Below are 16,890 nucleotides of genomic sequence, written 5' to 3'. Positions count from 1 at the left end.
GAATCACGTCCCCACCAATGGAAATGGTTCTTCAGCAAAGAGTTTACTAATTAAAAGAGTTTCAGTTTGAAATTCAGTCTGAATTTCCTCCCTTTACATAATGCCCTGTCTGCTTTCTGGGGGCATTGCTGCACCCCTGCAGGGGGGTCACCAAATGCCTCTCCTGCTCCCAGGGAGGGAAGCCCCAGCTGGAGGGATTTGGGATGCAGGGCAGGGGCAGTGGGAACTGGGGTTGCCATGCAGGATGCTCAGACCTCTGGGGTTTGGGTTGTTTTGTTTCTGCTGAAAGGCAATGCTGCAGTTGAGAGGCAGAGTGAGGCTGAGCAGTGATGGATCTGCATTCTGGCCACGCTGGCACTGGCACAGCCAGTGCCACCCTCCCCTGGTGGCACTGGGGACGGGTGGGTGCTGCTGGATGGGTGTGACAAAGCCCCGTGCCCCCTGAGAGGTGACAGTGTCCCTCTGAGCCCACAAACCCCAACAAACATGTGACAAAGCCCCGTGCCCCCTGAGAGGTGACAGCTGTGTCCCTCTGAGCCCACAAACCCCAACGAACCCAACCTGGCTCTTCTCCAGCTGCAGGACCACGGCACAGCCCCGGGGAGCCAGCTGCACAAAAAGGCCCTTTCTGCACACCCAGGGTGTGTGGGAGAGGGACTGGAGGGTCTGGGGACAGAGGGACTGCTCCTGCAGGGACTGAAGGACTTGGGGACAGAGGGACTGAAGGATTTGGGGACAGAGGGACTGCTCCAGCAGGGACTGAAGGACTTGGGGACAGAGGGACTGCTCCAGCAGGGACTGAAGGACTTGGGGACAGAGGGACTGCTCCAGCAGGGCCATCCCCAGCTGGGCAGGTTTGCCACGAGCCTGCTGTGCAGTGAGCTGAGACGACCCCAGACACAAACAGCGAGGCAGCTGTGCCTGCAGACGACACTGTGGAAGCAGATATGTATGAGTGTTACCAAGATTAGGGCTTAATTAAATTCCTGCAAGATTTTTGGGTCTTCATAAATTTCCTTTGAGCTCTCTGCCAACTAGGATATGCTTGCTGGCTTTGGAATATGAAAGCAAGTGTTGTTGTGTTTTGCAAATATATTTTATAATGCATGCAAGTGCTGACTATGCAAAAGTCTCCCAGGTTTCCACGATTAACAAAATTACAAAAGCACAAAGGGTAGCAGTTCTTCTTGTTTTTGACTATCCCTTAAAAACAAGAGATGGATCAAAGTATCCTGTGATTAAGTTCATTAATCACACCCACACCATGAAAAACCATCGACTCTTCTGAACCCACTTCTGGCAGAGGGAGGGCGTGAGCAGTTGGCCAGGGTGCATTCTGCTGTGGCTTGGATGTTTATTTACTTGTTTTTCCCAAACAGCCCTGGCTGGGGTGGCATGGCCAGGGGCAGGGATGTCTCTGGCCAGGAGCAGCCGGGTGGGTGAGGAGAGGCCGATCCCTGCCCGGCCCTCCAGGGCTTGGGGTGCACAAAAACCTCTGCTTGGGGTGCACAAAAACCTCTGCTGCTTCCAGCCCACTTGGAAGCAAACCTCTGAAAGCAGGGATTGAGCTGCATGGGCAAGGGGTGGGCACGGGGATATGTGTCCTGATGCCAGCAGAGGGTGGATGGGCAGCAGAGCACTGGAAAAGCCCTGCAGGGAGCGGGATTCCCTCCCGTGTGCTCCTCTAGGGTTTGTATCTTCCTTGCTTTTAATCCCGTGCTTGTGCCTGTCAGCACAGCCCGGCTGATCCACTCACAGGGCTCTTATCTGTGAATCTGATAAGGGAGAGCCTGGAGAGGGACACACTGAGCTCTCCCCCCTCACATCCCCCTGGCCTGAAATGTGCTGCAGATGTGCTCCCTGGGACTGGGGCAGTCTGCAGAGACACGTGTTAAAGCACTCGGAAAATTCAGCAGCAGCTGACAAGCACGCTCCCAGGCTGGCAGGGCAGGGAGGACTCAGGTCAGCGACCTGTCCCTGCCAGCAGCACCTGGCTGAGGGAGCTGTGCTCTGCTTCTCCGAGGGATGGAGCTGCAGGAGCTCCCGGCAGCAGGACATCACCTCAACCCTCGCAGGACACAAGTGTCCCCTGCTGTAATTAGCAAAAACCAGCTTTTCTCCATGCCTGCTGATGAAGTGGGCACTGAGAGGGGCTTGTCCTTGTGAGGGTCCTCCCCGTGCTGCAGACACAGAGTGAGCAGCCCTGGGTTCTCCAGGGACATCCCAGCACGGAGCTGTGCCATCCATCCCAGCACGGAGCAGGCTGTCCCTGGCCACATCCTGCTCTTTTCTAAACAGCCACAGGTGCTGCTGCTGGAGGGGCCCAGGCCTTGTGAACACACCGAGGATGAGAATTTTGGCAGTGCTGAAAGAACTTCTCCAGCTCATCCCCGCGGGTTTAACCACAGCCAGAGATGAAAACACCCAAATCGGGGTGGATTTGCACCAAACTGAGAGTGCTTCACAGGGAGGGTGTGCTGTGGCATTGCACCACTGTCACCCCTGGATTTGCCTTTGCAAGGTGCAAATGAAGCCTTGGCAGGAATTTTTAGGAATGTGGCAGGCTGCAAGGGCAGGGAGCACAGCTGAAACCCCTGTGCAGCAGGGAAGGGGTTATAGTGATCACCCAGCAGCTCCACGTGGAACAAAGCTGGCATTTCAGGGCCGAGACAATGGATTGTGTTTTCTGCCTTCATTTCAGCCCTGCAGTTGGCACCGAGGCTGAGGTCACCCACCCAGCCGTGCTCTGCAGCATCTCTGTTCTGGCCAGCAGGGAGAGGCCAAACAAAGAGGAGCTGAGTCGGCAGGAGCAGCAGGGATGGACAGGGGCTCAGTGGCTCCCAGCTGCCCTGCTGCAGCCAGCCCAGGACACTGCAAATCCCTCTGAATGAGCGTTTTCTCCGCCACACATCCCAGCCCTTTGCACGGCCACTGGTCACACTCAATTCCTGCAGTAATGAGGGGCTTTGGCCTGGTTTTGTGGCCCAGTGATGAGATTTGCAATGCAAGCGTGCAGGCTCCAGCCAGAGGATGCAGCCACTGCTCTCCATCTGTAAATATTTGCTCTAGCAACAGCTCCACTTCCTTTGAAGCATTTGAAAAGGTGGCAGGTCTAACGTGGAGGCACCTGCGGGCACGTGGCTTAAACACACACCAGGCACACACAGCACGCAGGCCGGCTTAGGCTGGGCTTTGTGCCTGGCTTAGGCTGGGCTTTGTGCCGGGCTTGGGCTGGGCTTTGTGCCGTGAACAGGAGAGGCTCAATTTGTCACCCTGGCCTGTTTTCTGGGAAATGAGCTTTAATTATGTTACCAATGACTGGGAAACCTGAGCTCTCTGTTGTGCAGTGGTGCTGCGAGTTCCTCTGCTCGTGCAGAGGTGCAGACGTGGAATCCCAGACTGGCTGGGGTTGGAGGGGACCTGAAATCCCATCCAGTGCCATGGGCAGGGACCCCTCCCACTGTCCCAGGCTGCTCCAGCCTGGCCTGGGACACTCCAGGGATCCAGGGGCAGCCCCAGCTGCTCTGGCAATCCCAGCCCAGCCAGGAATTCCCAGTTCCCAATGTCCCACCCATCCCTGCCCTCTGGCAGTGGGAGCCATTCCCTGGCTCCTGTCCCTCCATCCTTGTCCCCAGTCCCTCTGCAGCTCTCCTGGAGTCCCTTCAGGCTCTGAGCTCTGCCTGGAGCCAGGCTGAACTTTCCCCCAGCTCTCCATCCTGCTCCATCATCACTGCTCCATCACCATTGCTCCATCACCATTGCTCCACCATTGCACCACCAGCACTGCTCCATCACCACTGACTCACCTCCACTGCCCTGCCACCTCTGCTGGGTGCAGCTGCCCACACAGAAGTGCCCTGAGGCAGGGGGTGCCCTGCAGCTGCCCACAAACCCCCTCCAACCCCCACCACCAGCGTTCTGGAAGGTTTGGGATGTGCCTTCCCCAGGCCACGCTGGTGCCCTGGCAGTGCCAGCATGGCACAGCCATCCCCAGAGCTGTGCCGTGGGCCAGAAGGTGACAGGGGCTTGGCAAGTTCTGTCCCTGGTATCTCCAAGCCCTCCCAGCTGGCTGCTGACAGAAGTTATTAAAGATGCAGCAGCTCTGCCTCATCCCCCAGCCCTTCCCTCTTGGCTGGGTTCAGCCAAAGGGAGCCAGTCTGCCCCTGCTCCACAGGGCAGTGAATAATTCAGGGCAACTGCTGTTCTCCTTGTCTGGAACAGGAGTGGGGATGTTCAGAGCTGCTTGCAAAGGGGAAATGTTTGTTTTATGGGAAAACCTGCATCGTTGGCCTTTTGCTTAATTTAGCATGAAACAGAACCTTGCAGGTCCCTGGAGAAGAGAAGCTCTGGGGTGACCTAATTGTGGTTTTCCAGTGCCTGAGCATGGAGGAAAGATGGGGAAAGACTTTGGGCAAGGGCCTGAGTGACAGGACACAGGGAATGGCTTCATACTTTGTGCCCCAGTGTCCATGGAGCATCCCAGGAGCAGCAGTTACCTGGCAGCTGTGGCTGAGGGGGGATCTCAGCTCTGCTGGGAGCTCTCACCGTGGTAAGACATCACCAAAGAGAGCTGGTGACATTGGAAAACGTGATCAAAAGGGCTGGGAAAGGTGTTTCCAGTGACTGCACAACTCCTGCTCTGGCAAACCCCTCCCTGCCTCCTGCCTTGCTGGGAGGCAAATGTTGTTAATCAGCCCTGCAAACTGAGATCCATATTTTTCTCCTGAGTTCTGAAACCCATTTAAGGCCTCTAAACATCTTCTATCAGCTGAAAAAAAACCCCAAATTCATTTAATTCCCCCTGCCTGAGCATGCTGTGTGTGCAGAGCCTTTGGTGGGAGCTCGTGGGGTGTGGGTGAGTGAGGCACGGGGAGCGCCCGGCGCTGTCCTCCTGCCACGGGGACAGGGCTGCCATTGTCCCTGCTGCCTCTGGAGCCACGGCCAGCTCAGGGCTGAGCTCCAGCCCCTCCAAGAAAACAGGGAGAGGCATCTCCTGGCCCTTGCTCCAGCCAGCATCTCCTCCAGGCTCCAGCCCGGTGCCGCTCTGCTCTCACATTGCAGCGTTATTAAATATTGACTCCTTCCCCAGCCCTGTTTTCTGCTCCATTATCTCACTTTCCTCAGCATTTGCAATTCCTGGCCTTGCTGGGAATTCCGAGGCTGTGTTTTGTCTGCCTGCCTTCCTGCCAAGAAATGGTGGAGGAGCTCCCAGCCAGGCTGAGTCCCACCAGGAAATAAGCCCAGCTGCTGCTGCTGGGTTTGCTCAGCAGTGATGGCAGCACCGTGGGCATGCAGGGAGATGTCCCTCAACTCCAGGTGCTCATCTTCACATCCTGGGTATTCTCCACCCCAGCTCTGAACCTTGTTTTGAACTCAGTTTACACCTGGAGGGATGTTCAGCCTGGAGAAGGCTCCAGGCAGAGCCCAGAGCTCCTTGCAGGGCCCGAAGGGGCTCCAGGAGAGCTGCAGAGGGACTGGGACAAGGCATGGAGGGCAGGGTTGGGTGGGATACTGCTAACAGCACCACATGGAGCTGCACCTGATCCACACCAGTGCTGGAAGTGATGCCCAAGGGCCAGGGCAGGGCAGGAGGAAATCAGATCCAAAGGTAATCATTTAATTTCCAGCACACAGAGAAAATGGAGAGGGCTGGACAGGTATGAACCTAAGAGCTCGCTGGGCTGGGACTGAGCATTTCCACCCTGCAGCTTCTGCAGAAGCTCATTCTCCTTGGGAAGGCTCTCCTCAGAAAGCAGCCCATGATTTTCATATATATATTTCATTTATTACAGAAAAGCCCCTCTCTAGGCAAGCTCAGCATTCGTGGGCTGCAATCAATAACCTCTCCTGAAGTGAGCAGTGCTCAGCTCAGGGATGGACTTTATGGGTGCTCTACATCTTTATTAGGAATGAAACATCCTTGGCCACTGCTGAGCCAGGGGCTGGCTATTTATTAAAGCCTCTCCAGCTTTTGTCAGATCACCTGGAACCTCACTGAAATGGCAGCTCAGGACCCATCTGGAAGTGCTGAGCATCAGGGAAAATGAGGCTTCACAAATCAATCTTTTCCCTTCACAGATTCTTTTTGTATATCAATAGAACAGAGTGGTTCAGGGGATTTTAGGCATGACTCAGCCGCAAACTTCCAGCTCTTTGTGTGGACATTTTGGTGACAAACTGAGCAGTTGGGTCAGGGGAATTTAGGAATGACTCGGCCATAACTTCCAGCTCATTATGAGGAAATTTTGGTGACAAACAGACCACGAGGAAAGGCTGAGAAGTCTCATTCTCCAGTGAAATTCCACACACACTCATGGCACGGAGCCCTTGCAAAGCTGGTATGGCCATTAACCCTTGAGCAGACCAAGAATTCCCTGGTGGCATCACCCAGAGTGAATCACCCAGGTGCCTGGGATGAGCTCTGGGAACTGCACATTGTGTAGCTCCTTCTTTTATTTGAATAAATAAATGTGGAAACAAAGGTCTTGTTTATTAGTTTTTATCCCAGAATAATTTCTTTACACGGCACGAGCCAGCTAAGTCCCTTTTTTCACTTACCCACACTAATTCTGGCATTTGCAAATGTCGGCATCCCAGTTAGAGACAACAACAAATTGCTTAAAAATCATCTCATCCTTTAAAAGAATTCTTTTCTTTGCTCTGCTGCATTGATGTTAAACGCTCACTGTGTGTAAGGATGCCTAAATTCATTAAACATTTTGCAAGGCCGGTTTTGACCTGAATATGCCTCATAGCAGGATTTAGGGCTGCCTTTGACTTCTAGCTGAAGCCCAGGAATCCAGTTTCTCCTCAATTTTCCCAGCCTGTCCTGGTATTTGTGGTCAGCAGCATCTCCCTGTCCCTCCACGTCTCCCGGTGTCCAGAGGGATGTGAAAATGCTGAGGTGGTTCAGGGAATGCCAGAATATTCTGAGATGGAAGGGACCCACAAGGACCATCAGCAAACTGTTGAGTGCTTCCATGGAGGGAATTACTGGCTGGGGAAATCCTGGGATTCCTCACATTGCAGGGAGTTTGTCATCACAGGTAGGGAAAAGCCCCGCTGGCGATTTGCTGCTGGGAGAGAGGAGGATCCTCTGCTGGGGACTGTCTTCAGTCACTGCTCCCTGCCCTCCTTGTTATCAGTGGTACTCTAACGCTGCCTTATCTCACAGCACTGTTGTGAGGCTTAATTAACTAATTAATCTTTCCGAGAATTGTGATGGTCTTAGATAAAAGACACGGGGCAAAGTATCTATTACCGCTTCCCTGGCTATCGACAATAACGTCGTTATTAACTCCGAGAGCTCTCCAGGGTTCAAACCTTTGTTTGCCAAGGATATTGCCAGATTTCCAGGCTTTTAACAAAGCAGTTTGTGAAATTCTGAGCTGTTGCTGCGGCCTGCAGAGTGGGAAATCCACACCTTTGGCATCACTCGGGATCTCGGTCCTGATGCTCGTTGGGCAGTGAGCCAGGACAAGGTGTTCCTCCCCATCCCAGTTATGGATGCATGACACCTTTTTTTTTAATTGGAACGAGCTCACTTAATTAGTAGTGGGTTTAGAGCTCACAGGGAGAAGAGCTGCCTGTCGGTTCCATGGATTTCCCCTGCAGGACTGTGTGTGCTGCCATACAGGATTCCCAGCACGTCGCTTCTGCGGCACTTCCAAAGCCGTGCCTCTGGCACAACCCTTATCCCAGAGAGTGGAAATCAAGCAATGGTCACTTTCCAGACTATGATGCTCATCCTCTTGCTTTTCCCCCAAGATTAATCTCCATGTGGATAGTTTCCATGGCCAGGAGGAGAGGCAGCAGCACAAGTGTTGTCGTGAAGGTGAGAGCTGAGTGAAAATTGTTCTTCCCTGGAAGGATAATGGGATGCTAATAGGGGGCAGTGGCATATGGATTGGTGGGGCTGACAGCAGGGAATGAGGTCTTGGGTTTGGGATTAAACCAGATGTAAGTGAGGACAGCAAGTCACCAAATGGGCTGATGGCATCTGCCAGGGTCAGGCTCCAGGCTCCTGTTCCCTGTGCAGCCCTGCATTCCTGGGATGCTGAAACCCTGCCTTGGAGAGAACTTGCAGGGGACGCTGAAGAAAAGGGGATCACAGCTGAGGAACAGGCAGGTTTGATATGCTGGGGAGGATGAACCTCCTGAGCACACCCGGGCAGCTTCAGCTCGGGTAGGGATGTGTCGGGTGGTGAATTCAGCCACCCCGTTTGTCCTGGTTTCACCCATCCGGGATGAGGGCTGGGGGATCCAAGTCCTTGGGCACCTACAGCCTCTTTGGCGAGCAGCAGGACCACGGCTTTCCATAGCAAAGGTCCAGAGTTAATCCCAGCATTCCAGAATGGTTTGGATTAAAGGGACATTAAAGCCCACCCAGTGCCACCCCTGCCATGGCAGGGACATCTCCCACTGCCCCAGGTTGCTCCCAGCCCCAATGTCCAGCCTGGCCTCGGGCAGTTCCCGGATCCAGGGGCAGCCCAGCTGCTGTGGGCACGCTGTGCCAGGGCCTGCCCACCCTGCCAGGGAAGGATTTCTCCCGGATCTCCGCTCTGCCCCTGCCCTCGCTGCGAACCATTCCCTGTGTCCGCTCATTCCCGGCTGGTTCCAGCGCGGCCGCCGAGGCAAAATGGAGGCGGCGGGGTCTCGCCCACCCCTCTCCCCCATTTTTCCACTCTTTTCCACCCTTTTCCAGGCATTCCCACCCCTCGCCCGCCTCCCTCCCCCGGCCGGCGGCGGGACTACGAGTCCCATGGCGCCGCGGGCCGGGGGCGGAGCGGGGCTTTGTGCGGGCGGCATGCGGGGGAGCCGCAGCCGGGGCTGGAGCCGGAGCCGGAGCGAGCCCGCCCCGGGGGGAGGAGGGCGAGGGCGGCGAGCCATGACGGGCGGCGGCGCGGCGGAGCGCCCGCGGTGGTAGAGGGCGAGCGCGGGGCGCGGAGCCCGCCCGGCGCGGGGCGCGGAGAGCCGAGCGGAGCGGCCGCCATGGGCAACGCGGGGAGCGTGGACGCGCAGCAGACGGAGCTGAGGGCGCACAGCGTCCCCCTGAAGCTGCCCATGCCCGAGCCCGGCGAGCTGGAGGAGCGCTTCGCCGTGGTGCTGGTGAGCGCCGGCCCCATTGTCTGCGGGCAGCGCGGAGGGGCCGCCGGGGAGGAGCGCGGCGGGGGAAGGGGGGAGCGAGCGGCGCAAAGTTGGCTCGGGAGCCGCGGCCGGGCACAGGTGGGCTCGGCGGGGCGGTGCCGCCCGCGGGACGGGGCCGCGGCTCTTTGTCTCGGCAGCCCCCCGAGGGCCGCCGTGCCCCGGCCCGGGCGGGTCCCGGGGCAGCGCCGCAGGAGCGGAGCCCGCGGCGAGCGGCTCGGCCGGGGACGCTCCGGGGACACCGCTCCTGCTCCGCGGGGACACCCCGGGAACACCCGCTCCTGCTCCGCGGCGACACTCCGGGAATACCCGCTCCTGCTCCGCCGGGGACACCGCTGCTGTGCCCCCCGGCTCCCCTCCGGCTTTCTCCTCCGGCGCCGTCCTGTTTCCCCGGGACACCCCGCTGCTGTCCCCCCAGCCGGGGGACACCCCGGTCCTTCTGCCCCGACCGTCCCGGTGCTGCCCGGTTGCGTGCGGAGCAGCGGGGTTTGGTTTCGGCAGCCCGGACGGGTCGCTGTGTGAGGGAAGGGCTGAGGGACGCTGTGAGGGAAGGGCTCAGGGAAGCTCTGAGGGAAGCTGTGAGGGAACGGCTGAGCCTTCCCCGGGCACAGCTCCCTTCGGGGTACCCAGAGCAGCGCGGCTCGCTGGTCGCGCCCCGTCTCTTCCCTGCCGTGCTTTTTTTACTCGGAGCCACGTTTGCGTGTGGAACGGGAGCTGGGGGAGGAGGGCGAGCGGCTCCATGTGCGTGCCATGCCCTGCGCTCGCTGCAGTGCCACGGGGAGCCCGGAGCTGCCGGGGTAATTCCCGGCTCCCATCCCGGAGCTGCCGGGGTAATTCCCGGCTCCCATCCCGGAGCTGCCGGGGTAATTCCCGGCTCGCATCCCAGAGCCGCCCCCCTGCTCCCTGGAACGCTCCCGGCGCTGGGCGAGGATTCACAACTGGTGTGTGTTGGGGATTATTTCTGGTTAGACCCAATTAGATTATCATGTCTAAGAAAAGAATAAGCCTATTCAGGCAGGAACCCCCACTGACGAGCCAAATGGCGAGTGAGATGTTACGATTATTAGGCACAGTGGAAAAAAGCCTGGTGTCGCGTTGCTCTTGTCGGGGAAAGCCGGGGTCGTGTTGGGGATGGGAGATGCTCCCACAGGCAGCACATGGCTCAGAATCCGGTCTGCATCCATCTGTGACTACCAGAAGGGCTCCTGGCTCCGTCTGCCTGCGTGGTCTGCGGGAGGAAATCGGTGGGTTTGGGTTAGGGCATGGTGATGGATGGCATCTGTAGAAGGCACAGACGTCATTTGGGGGAGCCTTAGAAACGTGGAACGTAAATACGGGAGATAACAGCACCCAGCCTGTCATTTCCTGAGGTGCTCGGAAGGCTTTAGAAGATGGACTTCAATTAAGGCTGGGAGGAGATGAGTGCTGCAGCTTTACTGGTGCAGGTGGACAGTCTGTACAAACATGCTGTGGGATGATTTTCCCCCACTGATCTCTTCTCCCACTGGGAAAAGCTGCGAGATGGGACTGAAACAGCCCCAAAAATCACCTGTGTGCTGTTCTTGCAGCCAGCCAGGGATGACTGGTGTTGCTGCAGCTTCCAGGAAATCTCTGACCAGCTCATGAAAGAATAAACTGCCGGGCTGTGATTATTTTGTTTTCTCTGTGGCTCTGAGGGAGAGATGACTGTGCCACTGGTCAAACCCCAGAGAAGTGGAGAAGTGCAGGGATTAATGAGAAAGGAATGATTAGGGGAAAAACCATGAGGAACATTTTCTGTGGGGAGAGAGGATTAGTCAGGAGCAGGGAGAATGAAGAAGGAGATGCTGAAGGTTATAAGACTAAATCTCACCTTCTTTATGAGCTGTCTTAAGAAATTAGCCTGGCACAGGCGTCGCTGGCACACTCAGAGCCCTGGTGAGGTCCCGAGGGCTGTGCTGACAATACCAATTTCCATATCTCTGATGAAATTCCCAAGGCTGATGTGGACGTTGATGAACACGGTGAGTGGCTGTGTGCAGGTCTCCCTCCTCACACCAGGGGGGTTGTGCCCATTTCTGTCTGGGAGAGGTCCCTCCTGTGTGTTTGGAAATTCTGTTCTCTGCCCTTGTGCAGAGCAGGGAGTCCTGGCCCTTCAAACCACAAGGAGAGCACACTTGGCCATGATTTCACCATGAGTGCCATGACACCAACTCCTTTATTTTTTCCTGCTCAAGCACGCTGTCCTGAGCTGCTCCAGCATCTCTGGAATCCCTTCAGCGAGGGGATGCTGTGCCTGGAGCTGATGGATGTGTGCTAGATTGTGTCGGAGGATTTTGTGTCCAGAAGGGGCTCAGGTGTGGTGGTTTGGCCACCTTGAACACCCACACCTGGTCACCTCGAACACACCTTGTCCCCTCCCTGCCTCCTGATCCTCCTCGAGGTGCATGAATTGCAGGAGATGATGGGCACTGCTCCAGGTCACATTTTAGGGTGAAGCTCTCAAACCTTGTGCTCCCTGTGCCCTCGGCGTGCCTGAGGTGTCCTGAGGGACAGGGATGCCACTGGCTGTGTCACTCCTGTTGGTCTGTTGGGCAATAATCAGGGTTTTCCCCCTGGGTCTGTGTCTGCTGGTGCTGTTTTGGGCACTGCTGTAGTAAATGTGCTGCCCTGGTTGGTGTGTTGAGCCTGTGCTGGTGGGCTCTGGGCTCTGTGTGTGTGTGTGTTCCAGCAGGATGTGTTTGATGGGATGTACTTCAAGGAGGAAAATGTGGAGGACAACCCAAGGGAGATCCAGGTTTCAGTCTGTAAGCTGAGTGTTGCTCCTTCCATCCTCTCCAGCTGATGTGAATTCTCTCCTTTTCCTGTGGAATAACTCCCTTCCTCTCAGGGCTGCACAAGAATGTGAACTCCAGGGAAGCAGTGGTGTGGTTTTGCCACCCAGTTCCCAGTTTGGACATGCTGGGTCTCAGCTCTGGCTCTGGCTCTGAGCTTCCCAGCACTGGCACATCCCCTCGGGCATGTCTCAACCTTGTCCCTTCCCCAGTGCTCTCTTCTCCTCAGCTCTCTGGGATCTTTCCCTATGGACACATGGGCATAAATCCATAATTCTGGTGACCACCAGATGTGTGGTGAGAGCAGCCCCCAGTCCAGCAGCCCAGGGGTGCTGGAGGCATCCACTCTGGGCTCTGTGTGTGTGTGTGTTCCAGCAGGATGTGTTTGATGGGATGTACTTCAAGGAGGAAAATGTGGAGGACAACCCAAGGGAGATCCAGGTTTCAGTCTGTAAGCTGAGTGTTGCTCCTTCCATCCTCTCCAGCTGATGTGAATTCTCTCCTTTTCCTGTGGAATAACTCCCTTCCTCTCAGGGCTGCACAAGAATGTGAACTCCAGGGAAGCAGTGGTGTGGTTTTGCCACCCAGTTCCCAGTTTGGCTGTGCTGGGTCTCAGCTCTGGCTCTGAGCTTCCCAGCACTGGCACTCAGGGACGTCCCAGCCTTGTCCCTTCCCCCGTGCTCTCTTCTCCTCAGCAGTGTGGGATCCTTCCCTATGGACACATGGGCATAAATCCATAATTCTGGTGACCACCAGATGTGTGGTGAGAGCAGCCCCCAGTCCAGCAGCCCAGGGGTGCTGGAGGCATCCACGGACACGGTGGGAGCGGGTCCCAAATCTGCAGCTCCTGCAGCAGGGTGGTCTCCCTGAGCCCAGCACGGGGCTGCACGTTAGCAAATGCCACGTGGTTTGGAGGAAGCAGCCAGGCCGGGCTTGGCAGGGGAAATCGCTGCCTAATGAGCTGTGATTGACATAATTTGACTGCTGGATTACAAATCTGCGGTGAGGTTAACAGGAAATATCCTCTTCCCCCTCCCAGTGGGGTCTGGGTGCACAAAGGGCTCCTCTGTGCCCGCTGCTGTGGGCTTGGCCAGAGGGTGAGGGAGGTGTTCCTGCCATCCCCAGGTGAGGCACCTACCTGGTCCTGCTTTGCCCACAGAGCATCTCCCTTCTGCTGGAATTCCCTTCTTGCCCCTGGATTTTGTCCCAGCGTCGTTTTCCATCCCAGGGAAGGCAGCTTGAGTGTCTCCTGCTGAAGAATTTGGAAGCTCAGTGTGAAAACTCTTAATGTTTCCCAGCTGTTCCCCTTCTTCATTGTCTATCAGATATATTAGGCATTGTTTTATAAAAAAATAAAATATATATGTATGGTTTAGGGTCTGAAAATCATTATGGAGCACGAGGGGGCTGCAGGAGATATCTGTGGGATAGGATCAGCCTCCCTGCTTTGGTGGGGCACTGCATTCCTTCTTGTGGTCCCTGAGTTTAACAGAATTCCCTTGGCATGGATTTGAGATCTTGGAACATCTGATTCAGGTGGGAGTGGTACAGGGAGGTGAGAGACGCTGAGGTGGCTTTAGGAATCTTGAGGAAAATGAGCCTTCTGCAATGCAGGTCTCAAACAGACCCGTGGGGTTTCCTTGCTCAGGCCTCAGCTCTGACAGGCTCCTGCCACTGGGGATTCTCCTCAAGGTCTCCTAAAGTGATTGTGGCAGTGACGCTGTTGCTTGAAAAACAACCTCATAAATCACACGGTTAAATATGTATATTCCACAGGGGTTGGATGTACAGCAGTGCCTGGTGGTGACACCTCTGCCCAGCTGCTTTGTCACTCAGGGGATGCCATGTGTAAGTTTTTCCACCCAGACATCACTGGAGAACGTTTTTGTAAAACTGATTTTTTCCTTTGAGTGTCTGGAAGACAAGGGTACTCTGGTGGGTATTTAGCTGGTGGTAACCCTGCTAAAATGAATTTCAGCTCCTGGAAACCTGGAAGACTTCTAAAATGGCTGGGCTGATGTAGATGCCTATATTTTTTGGTGTACCATTTCTCCATGCCAAATAACCCCATTAATTTGGGTGATGGTGGAGGGATGAACCCTCCAAATTACACATTAAATTTTATTTAAGGTGAACAACAGGTCAAGCAAACCCTCTTCCTTTACCTTTAACCTGTCCCATCCTCTTTCCTCAGAGCACTGAAGCTTTATCAAACATCTCTATCAACTTCCTTAACCTCGTGTGAGAGATAAAGGGGTTTTATGATTTTTGTTTTGTCTGCACGAACAAGGTCGTGCAGGAGTTGGCCCTGAGGTGTGAAATGCTCTCTTGTGAACTACTCCATGTCATGGGCGATGCTAAGGAAAGAGCTGGAGAGGAGCAGGATGAAATTCAGAGTTTACAAGGCGATCTGAAATCAATCAGTGGCTCTTGAGTAGTTTCTGATTGGTGATGGAGTGACTTGAAGCCACGGGTGGCTGCCCTCAGTATTTCATTTTAAAATCACTTCAGCTTTTCCTGCTGCATGAGGAGGTATCAAAGTGTACAGAAACTTCTCCCCCTGAACGACAAAACTCAGCAGATAACAAACCCAACTCAAAATGTTGGATTTCCTCCTGTGTTTGCAGAAGCACATTGCTGTTTTCACTGTATTTGGGATTGTTGGGCAAAAATTGTGAATCATTCAGGCAACTTCTTAACCACTCCAACCCCTTTTGGAGTTAAACATGCATGTGAAGGTGTGCATGGTATTTGCCAGCCCTGTCCTGTGTTTGTGTGGCTGCTTTGGAGAAGGGGAGTGGTTTTCCCTGCTGGAATTTTGGGTGCAGAAGGGATTGGGCATGTGGGATCCATGGGTTCCATGAGGGATCAGCACCACCCGTGCTTCCACAGGGTCCAGGCAGTTTCCTGCTCTCATTTTGAGTCCAGCACCTGCTGAAGAAATGTTTTTTTTCACCCCAGTCTGTCAGAAGAAGTGGTTTAAATCCCTCCCTTGCCCTGGGCTGAGGGGGTGAATGACCCTGCAGGAGCAGCTGGTTTTATTTTCCTCATTATTTCTCGCTCGGTATCCATCCTAAAATGAAACCAACCTTTGACATTCAGTTTCTGATTTAGTCTTGCTCACTGGTAGGCAGACCTTGTGCCATCCCTGCCTTTCCCCCAAACACACTTTGACTTTGGAGCTTTTCAGTTCATTTTCTCCAGGCTGTTGCTGTTCTTCCAGCTCAGTAGCTGGAAGGGGGAATGAGCACAGCCCAGAGCTCCTTGGGAAATCCCTGGGATTGTTGCAGTTTTGCTTTTGCTTTCCTTCCCTGACCCAGCCGTGGTTTGTGACACTGGCTGTGGCTGGTGGCACTGGGGAGGTGCCTGGGGAGGGTCTCTGGGGCAGCTCTCAGGTGCTCCAGGGCCACCAGCCCTGCTGTGCCCAGCTAGAAGGGCTGGCACTGGTGCCCACTGTGGATTTAGGGCACGGGGAATGTGAAATCCCCTGGGCTGTGCTGCGGGTTCTGCTGCACGAGTTGTTGTGGGAGTTGGTGACTTCCAGCAGGAGAGTTGGGTGCCACTTCTGCACCAAAACCATTCCAGAGTGCTCCAAGCCCTGTCCAGCCTGGCCTTGGGCACTCCCAGGGATTGGGGCAGCCCCAGCTGCTCTGGGAATTCCATCCCAGGGCCTCCCCACCCTCCCAGGGAGGAATTCCTTCCCAATATCCCACAAACTTGGGATATGGCAAGGGCAGCCCTGGGTGCTCCTGCTGCCATCATCACCAACTCCTTCTGCCCTGGACCACCAGGACAGAACCTCTGAAAGGGCAGGAGGCCAGAGTGACAGAATCCCAGCACGGCCTGGCTTGGAAGGGACTTTAAATCCCATCCATTCCCACCCTGCCATGGCAGGGACACCTCCACTGCCCTGTCCAGCCTGGCCCGGGACACTGCCAGGGATCCAGGGGCAGCGTCTCTGGGAATAGCCCAGATTTCTGGGATTCTGTGATCCAGAGCCAGCCCTGCCTCTCTCCTGGGCTGGCCTGGCTCTGGCAGGGCAGGCTGGCACCCGGCTGTGCCCGCAGGAATCCGTGTTGGAGCCCTGGCACCGTGACCTGCTCTGCCCTCCCCAGCACGAGCACATGAATTATGCACTACATGCTAATGCAGCAGCACTTCAGCACCAGCTTATTTTTAAGCATCTGGGCTTCCTCTTGGCTTTGAATTAAGCACTTTCTGATCAGGATCCAAGCCCTTCCCCGTGCAGGAGGGCAGACACGAGAAGGGGCTGGTTTTCCTGCTCCCTCTCCGTGCCCTCTGAAGGTGTGGGGACAGCAGGAGGCTGCAGCTGTGGCTCTGGAGGGTTTTTCCTAACTCTGCTGGGAGGTGTAAGTGGGATTTTTCCTTGGTGAGCAGAAGATTAGAGTTCAAAACAAGCAGTGCAGTTTGCAGTGTGCTTGCAGGCAGTGCTGGTGATCCGGCTGCCGAGGACTTCTGTGGTGAGCAGTGTGCAGCCACATTTGAGACAAACTCAGCTGAGTTATTGTTTTCTTTGTTTGGAACAGTCCATTTGGGAATTCGGAATGGGAAATAAGTGACACCAACTTGTTCCATTTGATTATATGAGGGCTAGAGAAAATCTCTACCCCGGGGCCAAAGGGCTCAGGCTGGTCAGGTAACAGCACTTGGAGCTGCAGGTGCTTAAAAGGTGGGAATTTCCAGTTTATGACATCCTGGTTTCAGTTCTGGAGGCTGAGCAGGTTTCCATCACTTCATGTGCTCACACCAGCTGACCCTGAGGGTTGTGCTCGTGCCCACGTGGTTGCTGGGAAATGCCATGTTCCCAGTTAGTTCTGCTCCACTTTAGGTTGGATTCCAGGGAAAAGCTCTTCCCCCACGGGGTGCTGGGCACTGGGAGCTCCAGGAGCATTTGGACACCGCTCCCAGGGAT

The 16,890-nt window shown here is 55.4% G+C and overlaps 1 protein-coding gene across 7 annotated transcripts in view; it reads left to right on the top strand.

Annotated features, from left to right (window-relative positions):
- The first annotated feature begins 8,843 nt into the window (after positions 1–8,843).
- Positions 8,844–16,890, top strand: part of FMNL2 (formin like 2) — a 112,907-nt gene continuing 104,860 nt past the window's right edge. For 3 of the 7 annotated variants that reach the window (XM_039698663.1, XM_039698662.1, XM_039698660.1), the window contains exon 1: positions 8,845–9,108. In XM_039698663.1, coding sequence (XP_039554597.1) covers positions 8,992–9,108 — 117 coding nt within the window. In that variant the 5' untranslated portion in view covers positions 8,845–8,991. Of the gene's footprint in view, positions 9,109–16,890 lie in introns of all 7 variants that reach the window. The other 4 variants (XM_039698661.1, XM_039698658.1, XM_039698659.1 and 1 more) reach the window with 3 other exon arrangements.

This window comes from Passer montanus, unplaced genomic scaffold, assembly GCF_014805655.1.
Source record: "Passer montanus isolate IOZ18808 unplaced genomic scaffold, ASM1480565v1 scaffold128, whole genome shotgun sequence".
NCBI classification, from domain to species: Eukaryota; Metazoa; Chordata; class Aves; order Passeriformes; family Passeridae; genus Passer; species Passer montanus.
The sequence above is the reverse complement of the archived record's forward strand: the minus strand, read 5'-3'. Positions and strand labels throughout refer to the sequence as shown.